Here is a 19086-nt window from a genome sequence, read left to right as displayed (position 1 = left end):
CCAGTGGGAGCAGAACTCCTTTCATGACAAGCCTAGATCAAGCCCAATAGGATTAGAAATGTTAATTTGTAATTATCTAGAGTAACTCTTGTGTAATGTATCTCTAGGAAACTACTAATGACATGGGCTTTGGAAGTGGCTGTCCTAATGAAAAAATCAGAGACATATGCACCACTGTTCTCTCTCCCATCTTTTCATAAGTTCTGCAAGGGACTCCTGGCAAACAGTAAGTGGTTTATTATTCGGCTCAGCATAAGAAATGAATAAAGTCAAGTCCTTCCAACTCTGTTGTTCATGTTTTGGCTAAACCCATAGTCAACCATTTTTCCACTCCAGCCTAAAATTCATTTGCTAACTGGCAAATTCCGGAGGTGTAGCCATCTTAGTCTGTTTCGGCAAAACCAGTAAAGACATCTGTGTGCCACCTTAAAGACTAATACATTTTAATATGCTTCGGTGCTTTTGTTAAGTTTTTAGGGTATCATGCAGGAGTCTTGGTTAGTTAAATGCCCTTGCATGAAGTGACCCAAGCTGTAGAATTGACTGGGCATGGTAGTGAGAACTTGATGCTTCACATGGCTCTAAAAAGATAAGTAATCCTACAGTGCGTTGGATTATTGTGCTGTACGTAGAGCAATTAGATTTCTGCATGAAGAAAAGGGGAATAAAAAATCCAATGAACTATGGAACTCATGTCATGAGCCTAAGGGGTCATGATGCTTTTTTTAAAAAAAACTGTACACTCTCCTCCAAACTGCACAACAAACTTCACTTTGTTGCAGAAGCTGTTTGTGACATGGCATGGACATAAATTCAAAGAAGAAAATGTCAGCATGGGAAAATGTCAGCATGGGTGACACTACATGACTCACACTCTGGAACGAAATTATGTTAACGATGCACATCATTACTTTTATTTTCAGTGGCTTTTATAGCTTCTGGTGTAATGGGCCTATACTGGAAATTCTATTAGCATTGGTGTGTGAAATTAAGGACAGGGAGTGACGTATAATATTTGATCTCGATTTTTTTAAAAAAACAAACAGAATTGATGTTAGAGATCGTGTGAATTAAATATAGTGATAGCCTAAGTTACATGATTAAAAAAATTAATACTGTCTCCTTTTTACCTAATACATAGCTCTTCTGGAAGATGTTAATATTTGTCTTCAGGCATGCAGCAGCCTCCATGCTTTGTCACCTTCTCTACCAGATGATCTGTTGCAGAGGTACGTTGTTAATTTTGTTTCCAGGACAAATAATAATGTTCAAATTTGTATGCAGTCCTTATTGTGTTTATTTATCTGATGCAGATGTGTTGATGTATGCCGTGTTCAGCTAGTCCACAGCGGGGCTCGTATAAGGCAAGCTTTTGGGAAACTGTTGAAGTCTATTCCTTTAGATGTCGTACTAAGGTAAGTGTATATGCATTGAATTTTTGGAATGAGGGTGCTGGGTGTGTTAATCTAGTTTTGGTTAGATCTATATTGTAGTCTTGTAGGTACAAGTGCACCAAGGGTGAAAGCGTCACAAAAAGTAATGAGTTTCTGTACATCAATAGCAACTACACACACGCTAACAACAAATCTTCTAACTTCACACACACTTTTGATTTCTGATTCACCTTATTGTGCTTTCTACATACTATTTGCCTATACGCACTTCCTGTTATATCTATTGCATATATATTGCATACTGTTCTTTTTTTTGTCTGTGCTGTTTTATGTAAACTGTTTTGCAGTTTAAAAAAACAAAAAAGTAATGAGTTTCTATCTTTGCAGTAACAACCAACACACAGAAATACAAGAAATCTCTCTGGCTATAAGAAGTCATATGAGCAGAGCTCCAAGCAATACATTTCACCCACAAGACTTTTCTGATATCATTAGTTTCATCTTGTATGGGAGTTCTCACAGAACAGGGTAAGTCCGTGTTTGTATTTTAAAGGATAAGTATTTTTTAAGATATTTGTATTTTTTTCTGTTGAAAAAAAAATTTGTGTTTTGCTTCCAGCAACCCAACTGCCCGGAGATTTGTAATTTTGTCTCTCCGTTAAGTAATTCACCAACCAGTTTATTGCACAACATCTATTGCTTCAATAGATTTGCATTCACAATTCGTTTGCTTAGCTGCTTTTAATTTTCTTTAGAACTAAATCCATGTTGAAGACACCTAAATGACTGGTCCTTTGGTATGGTGCAGAATACAGCTTTTAATGTTGGATGTATGCATTCACTTTTTAAGCAAAATCTTGATAGCAAGAGACATCTAACAGTGTCTGTCTGCTCATGCAATGGGGCTTCCCCTTGTGCAGCTTCCCTCTCCACCCCAGCACTTCCTCCCAAAGCAGTTGGAGCCCCCCCCCCCCCAGATAGCAGATTTGGAGGAGGAGGAGGAGGAAGAGAGGGGGGGGGAGTCCAATTGCATGAGTGGGCATCTGCTCCTTGGATGTCACCCATTTATTTTTTCATATGACAATAATCATTCAGGAAAAGCAGCTTCATCATGGAAACAATAGATTAATGTTTGCATGACTATCACTGCTCTACCATGTGTTTTGCATACTCCTCCTCCCCTGGGTCCAAGTGGATATACATAAATGCAAATATTAAGAGCTACACATTTGTCTTAATACCTGATTTTATTTCAGGAAAGAAAGCTGGCTTGAAAGGTTATTTTACAGTTGCCAGAGACTGGATAAACGTGACCAATCAAATATTCCCCGCAATTTATTGAAAACTGAAGCTGTTCTTTGGCAGTGGGCTATCTGGGAAGCAGCACAATTTACTGTCCTTTCAAAGTTAAGGACACCACTAGGCAGAGCTCAAGATACATTCCAGACGATTGAAGGTAATCTTAAAGAGCTTGTATATTTTTGGAAGATTTTTTTTAAGTTTTAAAATCATGATATAACATTTCTTCCATTAAAAAGTTAAAATGTATTTGGAGAAAAAGTGTTGATTTGTGTTTAGCTGCATATTGTCATTTTGATTCTGTAGGTGACTTTCATTAATTTGAATGTTCATTGAATTGAGATCGACTGTCACAACATATTTGCATCTATTATGGTGTTAATTAAAATGTTTGATGTAGGTTATTTGTGATGCTTTCTTGAAGAGTTATTCTCAGGTTGGCATGGGATGAGTTGTGTCCTGTGATTCTCCCAAGTGTTCTTTGGAAATGGCTTAGAGGCTTTCAGTAAGCAGTATAGTTCATAAATGTTATTGAATGGAAAAAAGCAAGAACATGTGATTGAGCTGTTGGGAGGACTCCCTCTCCCTCTGGTTCTGCTTTTGTTTAGAGCAGACAAGGTCTTCCTTTCTCAACTTTCTCTGTTCCTTTCTTTTCCTTTCTATATTTTTTCAAACCTCTTTGTTCCATTAAGATTCTGTTTATCTTAGTTGTGCCTCCTGTTTTCTTCGAAAAAGAATATATATTTTCCCTAATCCTTACCTGTGCTTTTCCTTGCTTATTCCTTCACTGCTGGGCCATACTCTAACTGAAAATAAGTCTTCCAAACCTAAAAAAACTCAGAAGGCCACCAGTGCCTGATGATCCTCACCGATTCTTCTGAAACATCTCCTAGTCTTGACAGACAATGCCATGATGAAAGTCCATTGGAATGGACAGAACCAGGTCCTTCTAACACAGAACTGAGCACTCCTTTTCTGAGCTGAGAAGTATTTTCTCTTGCTGACATTCCAGCAAATTAAGGATGGACTCAACTGCACAGCAGGCTTCCAGAGCAGAGCTTGGTTCCAGCTGTGAAAGTGGGTCCTCAGCAGCTCCACCTTTAAGCTACTTCAGTCAACCATGGACTCACCCTCCTAGACCTCTTCACCAAGCTGGTCAATGTGGGGCTTCTGTCTCCTCCTGCCCCCAGTTTCAGATTTGCAGAGCAGAGGCTATAGATTCCCTTACAGCTCCTTAGCATCAGGGTGGTCTGTTCAATTTTATTTCAATCCCTCTCCTGTCTAGAGTTCCTGAGTGGCCCAAGTCCTCCTTATTGCACTTCCCCAGCCCTATCACTTTGGTTTCTGGACCTCCTCCACCTAGACTTGTCGTTCTTGCTGCTCAGACTGAATATTATCTCCTGGGGACCAATACTGCCTGGGTCCACCTAGCCATGTGGACATTGAGTGGAGCCACCTCATCAGCTGTAGGCATAATTGACACCATCTTTGCATTTCTTAGGCTATCAGTCCTCTGAATCTGTGAGGCTGCTTGAAGAGCCTTTTATAGATGAGCAAGGAGAAAAAAAGCATTGTGGCCCTGTGGACTGGTGTTAAAGAACTTGTATTCTTCTTTTACGTTGGTCTCGACCAAGGCCTCTTACCAGATGCCCTTATATACCAAACTAGTACCCTCTCCTATGTCTTAACAATGATCTAATGGCAAACCCCCATGTTTGCATCCACATGTGCAATTCTAGGGTGGAGGGGGTCACTAATGAGACCTCTGAGTGGTGTATCACTTTCTAGCATGGCATCTCCACACCGTTCTGCAGGCCGTGCCCTATTCACCCTATCTCAGTGCATTCTTGTCTTCAAATACACATTTTCCAGGAGGACCTAAAGTGAACAATGCAGAGTGTTGGTGCTGACCTTTAAAGCCCTAAATGGCCTTGGCCCAGTATACCTGAAGGAGCGTCTCCACACCCATCGCTTACCCCGGACACTCAAGTCCTCCTCAGAAGGTCTTCTGGTGGTTCCCTCACTGCGAGAAGTGAAGTTACAGGGAACCAGGCAGAGGGCCTTCTCAGTAGTGACACCCTCCTCTTCAGATGTCAAGGAGACAAAGAATTACACAACTTTTAGAAGACATCTGGAGGCAGCCCTGTATTGAGAGATTTTTAACATGATGTTTTGATTAAGTTTTTAGATATACTGTAAGCCGCCTAGAGTGGCTGGGAAAACCCAGCCAGATGGGTGGGGTATAAATAATAAAATTATTATAATATTATTATTAGGGCTCAAGATTTAGTCTTGCCCTCATTTTGTCCAGATGTGTCCTATGGAACATCCTGCCTAGCTGGAATGACCACCTTTTATAAAATCTGTTCCCCACTCTTGGTTATGATCTTTTTGGTAGATTGTCCCATTGTGTAAATGTATCTCATGCCAACCTGAGAAAGGAACATTGCTTGTTTACTGTGAATGGGTCTTCTAGGTTGGCATAGTGATACATCCACAGCTGCACTTTGGGAGGTTGGGGGTGTTTCCAGTGGCTGTTTCGTATTCACTGATTTCCCCCTCTTCACTCTAGTCTATTTCATCTTCCTCACTCACATACATGCCCTTCTGGGTCCCCAACCTGATTTCCATCCCCCTGTAGGGAGAGGGATTGTGGGGATTATGTTTTCTTGTTCTCTGTAGTCTGAACTTTCTCCTTTTAGCTTGGCCACAGACGGAACTGGAGGAGGACCCAGAGGGAGACCTCCGACAGTTCAATCAATCACATGTCCTTGCCTTAAGTGAATTATAGGGCACAACCCATCTCATGAATGTATCCATATGCCAACCTAGAAGGTCCATTCATGGTAAGTGATCAGAGTTCCTTTTTGGAAATAATAGTTTTGGTTTGAAGGCGTCATTCTCATATCCTGTACCTTGAAATGTTCTGAATGGATGTTTCCAGGCATCATTAGAAGTCTTGCAGCCCACACCTTAAACCCTGAACAAGATGTCAGCCAGTGGACTACAGCAGACAATGATGAAGGTCATAGTAGTAACCAGCTGAGACTGGTTCTGCTTCTGCAGTACTTGGAGAATTTGGAGAAACTGATGTACAATGCCTATGAAGGATGTGCTAATGCACTCACATCTCCACCCAAGGTTTGTGTTCAGTAACATAATTGCAGTACCTTGCATTGGGTCTTCAGATTGTTGTGGAACATATCCATAGACCTTGTTTGGATGTAACAGTAAACTGTGGTTTAGCACTATGTGAATGAGCCAGCCTTCTTTGGAGCTTCAGATTGTTGTGGAACATATCCATAGACCTTGTTTGGATGTAACAGTAAACTGTGGTTTAGCACTATGTGAATGAGCCAGCCTTCTTTGGAGCTTACGTGTTCTCTGGGTTCCTGTTTGAATTGTAACCTGCAATGCACAAGTACTGTGTTCTGAACCACAGGCCCCAAAGAAGGCTCATGGGAGTGGTTGGGTGCAGGGATACCAGAGAAGGATGTCAAAACCAGAGTGATCAGTTCTAATGCTTTATTAAGCAAGATGTAGACTTTACAGCAAAGCAGCCTACAAGGTCTCCTAGCCTTTACAAGATGCGTAACGGATGCTGCAACAAGGAGATGACTTGTATGCACCCATGCAAATGTACATACATTCTTTATATACAAAGTAGCATATGTCACTTTGACCAGAACTGCTCATCGCTTCACCTGAGCAGATGAAGGCACAGGTGGCAGGTACCTGTCTTACAGATAGTTCCCCTTTCTGTGCTCAGAGCCGAGCATCCCAAGCCCCCAGGTGTAGCTTTCCCAAACATTTCTCATTAAAGAACATCCTATGTAGCAGCAGTGCTTCATAGCAGCTGTACAGCTCTTAGACAAATTGGAGTTGATGTGTTTACTTGAAACTCTACTTTGGTGGGAAGGAGGCATCCAGGCTTGGTTATCTTCTAGTACTGTCCAGTGTACAGACAAGGATTCTGTGACTTGATCTTTGTATGCTAGGTGGGCCTTTCACCGATTCTTCCCCAGTTTCTTCCCTCCTTTTCCCAGGAACAAAACACATCCTCTTGCATTTAATACCTAGCTTGTCAGTTGCTTCTTACTCTACCTTTTGCAACTGTCTTTAAATCCTTGAATTACTAGGATGATGGCTGTTGCAGCTGTATCAAAAAGATATAAACATTTAATTATTCTAATATTTCTGGGTGGTATCAAACTAATTTCTGCTCAGAATAGACCCATGGAAATGAATTGAATGATTATTAAGGTCTGCTAATTTCACTGTGTGACTTGAAAAATTGATAAGACTTGATGCAAATAATTTTTCAGTGTGCGGGAGAAATACTGTAAAAACAAGTTGTTGTTTTCTCTCTCTTTCTGCTTATGAAGGTTATCAGGACATTCTTCTATACCAATCGCCAGACTTGCCAAGATTGGTTAACTCGAATTAGACTTTCCATCATGAGGGTTGGATTGTTAGCTGGACAGCCAGCCGTGACTGTAAGGCATGGCTTTGATTTACTGACAGAAATGAAGGCCAATAATATCTCTCAGGTACTGCATTTACATATAATTTCTCCCATAATATTATTGTGTCTGAGTAAACAAGGGTGAGGATGTGGGTGGCGCTGTGATCTAAACCACAGAGCCTAGGGCTTGCCGTTCAGAAGGTTGGCGGTTCGAATCCCCGCAACAGGGTGAGCTCCTGCAGATCTAGCAGTTTGAAAGCATGTCAAAGTGCAAGTAGATAAATAGGTACCACTCTGGCGGGAAGGTAAATAGCGTTTCCGTGCGCTGCTCTGGTTCCTCAGAAGTGGCTTAGTCATGCTGGCCAAATGACCCGGAAGCTGTCGGTGGACAAACGCCGGCTCCCTCGGCCTATAGAGCAAGATGAGCGCCACAACCCCAGAGTCATCCATGACTGGACCTAATGGTCAGGGGTACCTTTACCTTTACCTTTAAACAAGGGTGGCTTTAATTCATAGCAAAAAGATCTCTTGCAATAATAAAGAATGATCCATCAAAGGAAACCCACACATTCTAATAAATCCAAGTTGTTGTACATGTCTTGGCTCCAGAGAAAAATAATTTGTCATTCCTGAATTACAGCTGATTGACTCCATTTTAAGTGATGCTTGTAATGGGCTACTGCAATGGGAAATGTTACGATTGCCCTTCAGCAATTATTGTAAGAGTATATACAGACATGTAAATAAGTTTAAAAGGACTTTGTGGGTTGGTGTAATCTTGTTTCACTCTAGCCTATAAATTGAAGTCTCTTGTTTTCTCCATCCCACTATTAGGGGAATGAACTGGAAGTAACAATCATGATGGTGGTGGAAGCACTCTGTGAGCTTCATTGCCCTGAAGCAATCCAAGGAATAGCTGTTTGGTCATCTGCTGTAGTTGGGAGGAGTCTTGCTTGGATTAATTCTGTAGCCCAGCAAGCAGAAGGACGGTAAGTTAGTCCATACATACAACCTACCTGAGAGTATATGTCTGTATTTTATATTTAAGTGAAATGGTATTAACTGCCCCCCCCCCCGCAGTCCTGCAGTTGGGTTCTGTGCTTGTACAGAACATTTACAGAACCTGCTAGAAAGCTCTGGTCAGTAAGATCAGTCCCATCCCTCACTTCATACAGAAATATTTGCTCTCTCTGTACATGGCTTGGATGGGTGGGTGGGACCACATTATGTCTTATTGTATATTCAGTGCTTTTTCGTGGGGGAATGTTTTCCCTAAGCATTTGTGAATCTTTGTACTTTTGTTACTTTTGTCCATTTACTGTACAGTGGAACCTCGTGTTACGTACCGTCCTCCTTACGAATGCTTCGGGTTATGAGCTCTGCTAACCCGGAAGTAGATGCTCCCGGTTACGAACTTTGCCCCGGCATGTGAGCAGAAGTCGCGCTCCGGCTGTGCGGCAGCAGCAGGAGGCGCCATTGGCCAAAGTGTGCCTCATGTTAAGAACGGTTTCCGGTTACGAATGGACCTCTGGAACGAATTAAGTTCGTAACCGGAGGTACCACTGCATTAATTTCCCCCGATTTGAACTATAAAATGCTGATTTTCTTGAGTCAAAATGAGAATACCCCTAAACATTTTTTAAGAAAAAAAGCACTGTGTATATTAATTAAGAATCTGGTGCTTCAGTAACTCCAGAATGTTTATGAATACACTTCAAAGTGCTGGTGCTTTACTTCTGAAAAGCCTGTATGTCTTGGGACCTGGGTACATGAACTTGCCCGTGTAATAAGATCATCTGCCAAGAACCTCCTCTGGGTTGCACCTGCAGGAAAAGTCAAGAGGCTTAAGAGATATAAACAAGATATCTTCTTGCATTGCTTCTGCTTTTCCAAGCCTGGCAACAGATCAGAGCAAGAGGAGAGGGAGAGGCTGGTCATACAAAGATGAGATCATCCTTACACACCTCTCAGATACCCTTCTGTCTCTGCCTTTTCTGCCAGAGATTCCCAGCTTGGAAAGTAGGAAGGTGCTGCTGTTGTTTCCATCACTTCCTTGCTTGTTCGCATTGTCAGGAGGGGGGCATAGGAATTTTCTGTCCCAATCTCAGTGGTACTGAGGGAGAGACAGAATTATCTGTGAGCATTATCCTTGTTCCATAAATCTGTCTCCCTTTGCTCTGAAGAAGACACCCAGAAGTAAAGGGAAAATGAGAACAGGGAGGGAATACTTAATTCTGCCATCCACCTGTATGCTTTTAACTGTGCCCCTGAAGAACCAGGTGCGCAGCCTGGGAGTCATTTTGGACTCACAGCTGTCCATGGAGGCACAGGTTAATTCTGTGTCCAGGGCAGCTGTCTACCAGCTCCACCTGGTACGCAGGCTAAGACCCTACCTGCCCGCGGACTGTCTTGCCAGAGTGGTGCATGCTCCAGTTATCTCCCGCTTGGACTACTGCAACGCGCTCTACGTGGGGCTACCTTTGAAGGTGACCCGGAAACTGCAATTAATTCAGAATGCGGCAGCTAGACTGGTGACTGGGAGTGGCCGCCGGGACCACATAACACCGGTCCTGAGAGATCTGCATTGGCTCCCAGTACGTTTCCGAGCACAATTCAAAGTGTTGGTGCTGACCTTTAAAGCCCTAAACGGCCTCGGTCCTGTATACCTGAAGGAGCGTCTCCACCCCCATCGTTCAGCCCGGACACTGAGATCCAGCGCCGAGGGCCTTCTGGCGGTTCCCTCATTGCGAGAAGTAAGGTTACAGGGAACCAGGCAGAGGGCCTTCTCGGTAGTGGCGCCTGCCCTGTGGAACGCCCTCCCAGCAGATGTCAAAGCAATAAACAACTATTTTACTTTTAAAAGACAACTGAAGGCAGCCCTCTTTAGGGAAGTTTTTAATGGCTGATGCTGTACTGTTTTTAATATTCAGTTGGAAGCCGCCCAGAGTAGCTGGGGAAACCCAGCCAGATGGGCGGGGTATGAATTAATTAATTTATTATTATTATTATTATTATTATTATTATTATTATTATTATTGAAACAGCAGCAAAAGCATTTTAGTGAGGGATGCAGTATCTGCAGATTTAGTGAGAGATGCAGTATCTGTATAAACAGAAATGATACCTAACAGCTGACACTAAATCTGACACTAAATCTTTTTAAGGTATGAAAAAGCTGCTGTTGAGTACCAGGAACATATTTGTGCCATGACGGGAGTGGATTGCTGTGTCACAGGATTTGATAAATCTGTTCTGAAGTTGGCCAATTCCAATAGCGGCAATAATGCCAGCCCCAAACACTCTGTAAATGGTAAGTATTACTGGAGGTAGATTGTATTGATTTGAATATGAGATAGTCACCTGTTGGCCTGAGTCTGTCCTTCCTCTGCCCCCAAATGTACCCCACTGCCGACTGAGTGAGGTGTGAAACAATCCTAAATCTTTACTTTCATAGGGGATTCGAGGAAAACAGTACTGTCTAAACCAAGTGACTCTTCACCTGAAGTCATAAATTACCTGGGTAACAAAGCTTGCGAATGCTACATCTCCATTGCTGATTGGTCTGCTGTGCAAGAATGGCAGAATGCGGTCCATGACCTGAAAAAAAACACAAGCAGTGCCTCAGTCAGTTTAAAAGCAGACTTCAACTACATCAAGTAAGTACCATTGAATTCTACAATAGCAAATTGTCACAATAATACATGTCAGCCTGGTAAATGGTGTAGAACAGGAAAAATTGGAAGCGAGAAGTGCAAGATTTTCACAGTTCAGGTAAAAACAGATCACAGCTTTATTTAATTAGAAGACCAGATATTTGGACAATTTCAAAGCAGGAGCCAGTGCAGGCAGCCTGAGAGAGAAACACAGACTGACTGACTGACCCACATGCAGCTTGCCCAGTCTTGGGAGGAAGATGCTGTTTATGCCTCTGTTCTTTGATCTGACATTCAAACTGAAGGCAGACTTCATTTTCCATGGCTCTGCCAGTCTAGAAGCAGAATTCAGATCAAAATTATGTAAAGTGACTGAAATACTTCACTCTGCAAATTAAGTCTTTATATTTTGTTGCTTTGGTTAAAGCTGTCTTGACAAATAGGATATTAAATTTATCTGGCTTCCCCTGTTCTGATTTAGAATGTCTATAACATAAAATATGAAAATGTATTAAAACTTCATTGCAGGTCTCTAAGCAGTTTTGGATCTGGGGAGCTGGAAAAATGCACAGAACAGCTAGAATTGCTTCCAGGGGAAGACATCAACCTGCTTATTGGAGGAGCCAAAGAAAAAATAGGTATAAGTTGAACACTAATAGATACATGAAGATTCTCAAGTTCTTTAAGCCTTGGAACTCTGTTTTAATTTCCATGCTTGTACATGGGTGATGTTACTTCCATGTTTTGTTGGTGGGAGGGGAGAAACAGAACGAAAGAGATTATCTGCCAGTAACTACTGATAAATCTATATGTATTGTCAACCTTTGCAGATATGAAGAAGCTTCTTCCCAACATGCTATCTCCTGATCCAAGAGAACTTCAGAAAGCAATTGAGGTTCAATTATTGAGAAGCTCGATATGTTTGGCAACAGCTATTAACCATATTGAACAGGAACAGAAATGGCAACCCGTTACTGAGTGAGTCTTTCAAATGCTAATACAGCACTTCCAAAAATTAGAATAGAGCACAGGAGTTTTCTATAGGCTCTCCTCCCCAGGCAACTGCAGTCCCAGGTTGAGTTGTATTAAAAGATATATAAAATGACAGAATCTAAAATCAAGTGCGGTAGTGCAGCAGCAATATATCAAAATGGGTGGTCGGAGTAGTAGTAGTAGTAGTAGTAGTAGTAATAATAATAATAATAATAATAATAATAATAATGGTACAGTGGTAACTTGGATTAAGAACTTAATTTGTTCTGGAGGTGCATTCTTAACCTGAGGTACCACTTTAGCTAATGGGGCCTCCCACTGCTGCTGCGCCGCTGGAGCACGGTTTCTGTTCTCATCCTGAAGCAAAGTTCTTAACCTGAAGCACTATTTCTGGGTTAGCGGAGTCTGTAACCTGAAGCATCTGTAACCCGAGGTACCACTGTAGTAGTAGTAATAATAATAATAATAATAATAATAATAATAATAATAATAAAATAAAAAAATTTCTTATCCCCCACCCATTTGATTGGGTTGCCCCAGTCACTCTGGGCAGTTTCCAACAAAAATGCAAATAGAAGAGGGGAGGGAAGAGAAACATCATACTTTAAAATCTTCCCAAAACAGGGCTTCCTTCAGACGTCTGTGAAAAATTATATTCTTTGACATCTGCTGGGAGTGCATTCCAAGTGTGGTTGCGACTGCCAAAAAGGCCTTCTGCCTGGTTCTCTGTAATTTCACTTCTTGCAGTGAGGGAAGTGCCAGAAGGCCCTCGGAGCTGGACCTTAGAATTAAGTAAAATATCTCACCCTACCCCCTCCAAAAGCTTGCACAACAAAGTGCTGATGGAAGATGTACGATAACAGTGCAGGATGTACCTCTGAGGGGAGAGCATAATTAGCACTGCCTACTGTGTTAAGAAAATGGGGCTTATTTATATCTGACTGGAATGTTAATGCTCAAGATAGAACTTCACACCTTGTTCTCACTTTCATAATTTAAAATACAGGGCATTGCATAATGATTTGTACATACATTTATTTTGTGAAGTATAACTGCTTTAATAATTCTTATCTCATGCAATCTTTATTTCAGGAACCTTGTGAAATACTTGAAACAGACTTCACGAATTGCCATTGGGCCTTTAAGACTTGCTACTCTGACAGTGTCTCAGTCTTTGCCAGTACTGAGTACCCTGCAGCTGTACTGTTCATCTGCTTTGGAAAATACAGTGTCAAATAAGCTTTCTTCAGAGGTATTTTTCTTTTGCATAACCCAAGCGTTTGGTAAATTCACAGGTTTATGTGCATCGACACACACATTCATGTGTGGATTGCCCTGCTATACTGTATATATTGGCACATTGAGGGGAGAAATTCCATCAGCTAATGTGGAACAGGACCAAAACTGTCAGCAGAAATACTTTCAGAGGGAATATTAACTCTCCTGCCCCTATGCCGGTGTAAATTATACAAAGCCTGGTGTTAGCATTGTGATTTGTGTTACTGCCTATTAGTGCTGTTGTGAATGGTCACTGTGCTTGTGTACATTTCACATTAACTGATAAAACACATGAACTGTGGCATCTGGATGAAACATATAAGGTTGTATCCATCTAAATTATATTCAAGAGGAGACCCACTGAAATTAATGAGCCTAAGTTATTCATGTATATTAATTTCAGTGGATCTACTTGAGTCAGACTAACATTTGATGCAACACAAAAATTTAGTTCAAAGAACCTGTGTAGGAATGTTTTTATTAGAAGGTTAAGGGAAAACCAGAGCTTTTTAGGCAGCTTAAAGCCCTATCAAGCACTCAACTTTTATGCTTTTTACAGGATTGTCTCATTCCTCTCTTCAGTGAAGCATTGCGTTCATGCAAGCAACATGACGTTAGGCCATGGATGCATGCCTTAAGATATACCATGTACCAGAATCAGTTGCTGGAGAAACTTAAAGGTATAGACATTAAAGTAAAAGCATCTGTGTTCTGTAGGGTTAATTTGCCTCCAATTTGTGTTATTGCTCATTGCCTATGATATTACCTGTTTTGACTTACCTGCCAATTTCAGTATGTGCATGTTCCTCTGACTACAGTGAAATATCAACTTATTCAGAATAATAGGTTTCATCAGAACTAGATACTTTTGGGATTATATTAGCAAAAGATTTCAGATCTTTTCACATTTAAGTAAATTGTAAAAAAATTAGTCTATGGCAATACTATTTAAAGATAAGGAACTTTAAAAAAGACTTTTCTGGACACTTGGCTCATCATCATCATCATCATTCCACACCAGTGGACCATCTTAATGTATAGCTGTGTAGCAGAATTTACGAAAGTAGCTTCAAAACTCATACTAAATATACATATAAGATTGACGACATTTCATTCACAATAAATATCCATTACATACAAAGCCCATACAGTATTCAGTATATAAGTTTAAACAGTTTATTTGATTCAGAGGACATTTCTGGCTTTATATGTACTTTCAGAGCAAAGTATTCCAGTCAGAAGCCATTTAATGGAACTGGGACTGACTGCTGCAAGATTTGCTAGAAAACGTGGGAATGTTGCTTTGGCAACACGGTTGCTTGCTCAATGCAGTGAAGTTCAGCTTGGAAAAACCACAATGGCTCAAGATTTAGTCCAGCACTTTAAAAAACTCTCAACACCAATTCAGATGGATGAGAAATGGGGTCCTGAGCTTGAAATTGAAAAAACCAAATTGTTATACACAGCAGGTAAGTCTCATTTACATGTTTGTATTGCAAATCACTGTGAAATTCAATCAAACTTTAATTTAAATGTTTAGATAAAAAGAACTAAATCTGCCTTTTTAAATGTCTGGGTGCGTGCTGATGTTTACTATGGGAGTATTAGATCAGAATAAAAAGCAATGTAGGTTTCTGAAAGGGTCTGTGCATCTAGTGTTAGTCCTACTGAGATTGAAATTAATAGACATGACTCCCATAGCAAGAGTGGCCAGGATGGGGAAGACCAACTTCTTCTCTTTTTTGAGAAATGCAAATCCATACCGCTTTGGGGTGATGGGTCTAGTAATGTGTGGGTTCTTGGCTCTTGTCATTAATCAATTCTCCACATATAACTTAGTTGGCAGTAAAAAAATCAGTGGTGTTCTCTGAAGCATGCAAAATAAAAACTGATTATGCAACTAAAATGATATTAATTTTAATGTTGTTGTTTTTTTTCAGGCCAGTCAACCCATGCAATGGAAATGCTGAGCTCATGTGCCATCTGCTTTTGCAAATCTGCCAAAGCTGAATATGCTGTAGCCAAGTCTATTCTTACACTAGCCAAATGGATCCAAGCCGAATGGAAAGAGATTTCAGGGCAGCTGAAGCAAGTCTACAGAGCACGGCAGCAACAAAATCTTGCTGGCCTCTCCACATTATCTAAAAACATCTATAGTTTGATTGACCTGCCATCTGCTAACACCATGGAAGAGGACTATCCTAGGATTGAAAGTGAATCCACAGGTATAAAAGTTCCTCTGTTAGTTTTCTGCTTTGTCTGCATACATGTTTGATATGGTGGTTCCATGCTGTTCAGTAAGAGGCAACATTAATTATAGGCCAATGGTGAACAGCCTGTGGCCCTTGGCAGAAATGTGGCCTCTGCCTAGTTTTTTTGCAGCCCTTTGCCTAATTTTGAAAGTCCTTAGGCAAGAGTTACCTGTCCCACTCGGGTGGGGTGGGGTGTGGAGCGAAGGGGGTGGTCCTGTCAGTCGTGGCTTCTGCCGCAACCATGCAGCCCTTACAGATGGGTCCATTAGATGGTCATACCCTCGAGCAAGTACATAGGTTTAAATACCTAGGATTACTTACGGATGAAAAGCTTTCATGGAAACTCCACCTGGATGCAACCAAGTTATTATCTGCCCACTCTACTGGGCAGTAACTCAGGTTCTTCCATTCGAAGGGGGAGGGCAGTTAATCAATCGAGCCATCAAGATCTATGTGTCAAAGATCATTGCACAAGTGTTTTACAGGGCTGAGATCTAGGCATTCTTTATTCGTCATGCTAATTCAAATTAAGTATTTGAAGTGTTGGGCTATTTGGTCCAGCTAAAGCTAATCTCCCAAGTGTAGACTGTCAAAAACTGGAAATTTCTCTGGAATTGGAGTGAGCAAAACATAGGATCCGCTGGTAGATTGTTAGATGGTTTGCAGCAGATTGGCAATGGTTTCTGGCAAGCAACAACACCCCCCCTCCCCATTGGACTGTTAGAGCTGTATTTTTCATAACTTTGATGTAGTTTTGAACATAAATATGCAGGAGATTGGCTCTTTGGGCAGTTGGCTGTGCTCCTGAGGTACCATTTTGCATTAGGCTATATGTGACTCGGCCACTACTTTTCATTGTTTCTGCTTGGTTGACCTCAGTATTCTAGTAAAAAGCAAAGCAAATCTTGCAAGCCTGAAGTTTAATCATGTGCCCAGAGGATCATGATACCATTGTACCTTTTTGAAGCATCCACTTCATGCTTTGTTCTTTCATTGCAGTAAACATTGGTGTTGGAGAACCTGACTTCATCTTGGGACAGCTCTATCGCTTGTCTTCGGCACAAGCACCTGAAGTAGCCAAATCATGGGCAGCACTTGCTAGCTGGGCTTATAGATGGGGACGAAAGGTAGTTGATAATGCCAGGTAAATCTTACTTTTTAAAACCAAAATGGACTCTGAACATGTTTCACATTAAGTGATTTTCCTACCACTATGAAACTTGCCTGGTTAACATTGTGCTCTCCTGTCAAACAAGATGGCTTGCTAATGTATGAACCTTGCTGGCTGAGTAAGATGATTCCTATTACTGAAAACCCAGGAGGCATAGATATGCGGCTTACAGTATGGCAGTGACCGAGAGCACAGTGGGTCATTTTGTTCTTCTGATGAGCCATTGGATGCTAGAATTTGAATTCCTCAGGTTTATAAGGAATAATAAACTATAGGCTCTCTTTAAAGCTGGCTGTTTGGTGGGAACTGCTGTGCAAAGTTCTTTGCAAGCCCTGTGCAGCAATTAGTTCACAGTCAAAGCTTGCTTTCTGTAGGCATCAGGAAACTCCAATTCAGCCAGTCCAGTAGCCTTTGGCTTTTCCACCCGCCAGACGATGGGTAACAGAGCTGAAGCATACTGTCCCTTGCCAGTGCACATTAGGAAGCACACTTTAAAGTCTTCCAGTTGTGCATTAGGAGCAGAGTCCTCTTCCTGCTGTTGCTTATGATGTCAGGTGTTGGACAGATGGGGGATGGTTTGGGGAAAACAGCCTCACGGGCCAAGATTCTGCACCTTGGTCTATACTCTCTTTCCATTCCAAATAAAATCACTTACTTTGCCCTTTCATTTCTCTAAAGAACTTTGCAGTTGCTTGCCTTTTCTTCTCTTGCACTGAGAAGAGCTTGACAGTTAAACAGACCATATTTTCTGACTTGGTATTGTGTCTGAATGCAGTCATAGCTTAGAAGTAACTACAGTTGTTGCTGATGACTCTGCAGCACTGAATTGCAATTCATAGTTGCAAGCCTTTGTGCAGAGATGATGTTTTAACCTAAAGCAGCAAGTAATTTAAATGCTAGAGTATTAGAAGTCAATGCACAGTGTAGCAAAGATATGTTAGCACCATGCTTATTCCTTACTTTCAAAGTTGATAAAATATGTGGTGTTATACAGTCAGGGAGGTGTTCGTCTACTGCCAAGAGAGAAATCTGAAGTTCACAGCCTACTTCCAGAAAACATTACAGAAGAAGACAGAGAGAAAATCTATGGCATCCTTGGACAGGCAGTGTGCCGGCCAGCTGGGATTCAGGTTAGTATAAATTAACTTTCAGAAGCGTTTCATTTGTCAGGGGTATCTAACATGGTGCTTTCCAGATGCTGTAGACTACAAATTGCATCAGCCCCAGCCAGTAATTTAAGTGATTAGAACTGATTATGTTTAATATGATTGGCAAATGCCACTAATAAGACCAGCATAAATAGGGTAGATGGCATATTATTTGGTTATTTAAGATTGGTTATTTAAATGTGAGACACCGGTTCAAAGCAAAAACTTGACAAATGATTTATGTATACATGAAGAGGAGTGAATAGTACCATTATTTGTAAGTGTGTACGTGATGGGTAAAATTGTTTATTTTTGTTTAACTTTAATGTAGGACGAAGACATAACTCTTCAGATTTCAGAGAATGAAGATAATGAAGAAGATGATATGGTTGATGTCATCTGGCGGCAGTTGTTGACGAGCTGTCCTTGGCTTTCAGACCTTGATGAAAATTCAACTGAGGGCCTAATCAAAGTGTGGAGAAAAGTTGTAGACAGAATCTTCAGTCTTTATAAACTCTCATGCAGTGCCTATTTTACTTTCCTTAAACTCAATGCTGGTCAGGTATGCCGTACGTTTTGACTAGTGATGTAAGCAAGGTTGTTTTGTTTATGTTTTGTTTTTAAAGTCTTTGGGGCTTGTGAGAGAGCTGTGTGTTTAGTGAGGTTGTTTGTTTTCATGTGTAGGTTCCTCTGGATGAAGATGATCCCAGACTACATCTAAGAAATATTTCAGAACAGAGTACTGATGATGTGATTGTAATGGCAACCTTAAGGCTGCTGAGGCTGCTTGTGAAACATGCTGGAGAACTCCGGCAGTATCTGGAACATGGGCTGGAAACCACCCCGACAGCTCCATGGCGAGGTATGGAAGATCTCAGGCTCTTTTGAGAAGGAATCCCACAAATTAGGGGTTGCCTCCGTCTCCACTGTTTGGTAGCAGAATAACATTTATTCCAGTTACTTGTAAATGGAGTAAAATAACGTTGCCCTTTAAAAATGAAAAAAAGAGAGAGAGGCAAATGTGTTCTCTGGTAAGCTTATTTCTGTGCTTTTATCTTCATAAAGGTATTATTCCTCAACTCTTCTCACGTCTAAATCATCCTGAAGTATATGTTCGTCAGAGCATTTGTAATCTTCTTTGTCGGGTAGCGCAAGATTCTCCTCACCTTATATTATACCCTGCAATTGTGGGTACTATTTCACTTAGCAGCGAATCTCAAGCTTCAGGTATGTTTTGGTAGTCATATTTATATTTGCCCATCCCAATTCCATCCTTCATGTCACATACCATTTCAGAAGATCCCCCAACCCTCATTTAATTTACCTTTCTTTAACATTTTTGTCTTTTAACATCTTTACAGTTAAGAATTTCTAGTAGCTGTAGCTGAGCTATCTCACAGATGTGCAGTTCCGCTGTTGCCAATACCTGGATT

The 19086-nt window shown here is 41.1% G+C and overlaps 1 protein-coding gene across 1 annotated transcript in view; it reads left to right on the top strand.

The window, feature by feature from the left end:
* Nucleotides 1-19086, top strand: part of SMG1 (SMG1 nonsense mediated mRNA decay associated PI3K related kinase) — a 70828-nt gene that overhangs the window by 27002 nt on the left and 24740 nt on the right. The window contains exons 16-36 of the mRNA XM_081839446.1: nucleotides 108-226; nucleotides 1142-1229; nucleotides 1314-1415; nucleotides 1782-1922; nucleotides 2651-2850; nucleotides 5638-5834; nucleotides 7079-7243; nucleotides 7993-8147; nucleotides 10323-10468; nucleotides 10613-10814; nucleotides 11340-11449; nucleotides 11642-11789; nucleotides 12897-13056; nucleotides 13642-13762; nucleotides 14303-14551; nucleotides 15023-15307; nucleotides 16334-16478; nucleotides 17500-17635; nucleotides 17985-18215; nucleotides 18338-18515; nucleotides 18719-18880. Of these exons, the coding sequence (XP_081695572.1) occupies nucleotides 108-226; nucleotides 1142-1229; nucleotides 1314-1415; nucleotides 1782-1922; nucleotides 2651-2850; nucleotides 5638-5834; nucleotides 7079-7243; nucleotides 7993-8147; nucleotides 10323-10468; nucleotides 10613-10814; nucleotides 11340-11449; nucleotides 11642-11789; nucleotides 12897-13056; nucleotides 13642-13762; nucleotides 14303-14551; nucleotides 15023-15307; nucleotides 16334-16478; nucleotides 17500-17635; nucleotides 17985-18215; nucleotides 18338-18515; nucleotides 18719-18880 (3440 nt within the window). The remainder of the gene's footprint in view (nucleotides 1-107; nucleotides 227-1141; nucleotides 1230-1313; nucleotides 1416-1781; nucleotides 1923-2650; nucleotides 2851-5637; nucleotides 5835-7078; nucleotides 7244-7992; nucleotides 8148-10322; nucleotides 10469-10612; nucleotides 10815-11339; nucleotides 11450-11641; nucleotides 11790-12896; nucleotides 13057-13641; nucleotides 13763-14302; nucleotides 14552-15022; nucleotides 15308-16333; nucleotides 16479-17499; nucleotides 17636-17984; nucleotides 18216-18337; nucleotides 18516-18718; nucleotides 18881-19086) is intronic.

Source organism: Podarcis erhardii (assembly GCF_964252035.2).
Source record: "Podarcis erhardii genome assembly, chromosome: 14".
Classification (NCBI taxonomy): domain Eukaryota; kingdom Metazoa; phylum Chordata; class Lepidosauria; order Squamata; family Lacertidae; genus Podarcis; species Podarcis erhardii.
Note: the sequence above shows the minus strand (reverse complement) of the source record. Positions and strands in the feature narration are given on the sequence as shown.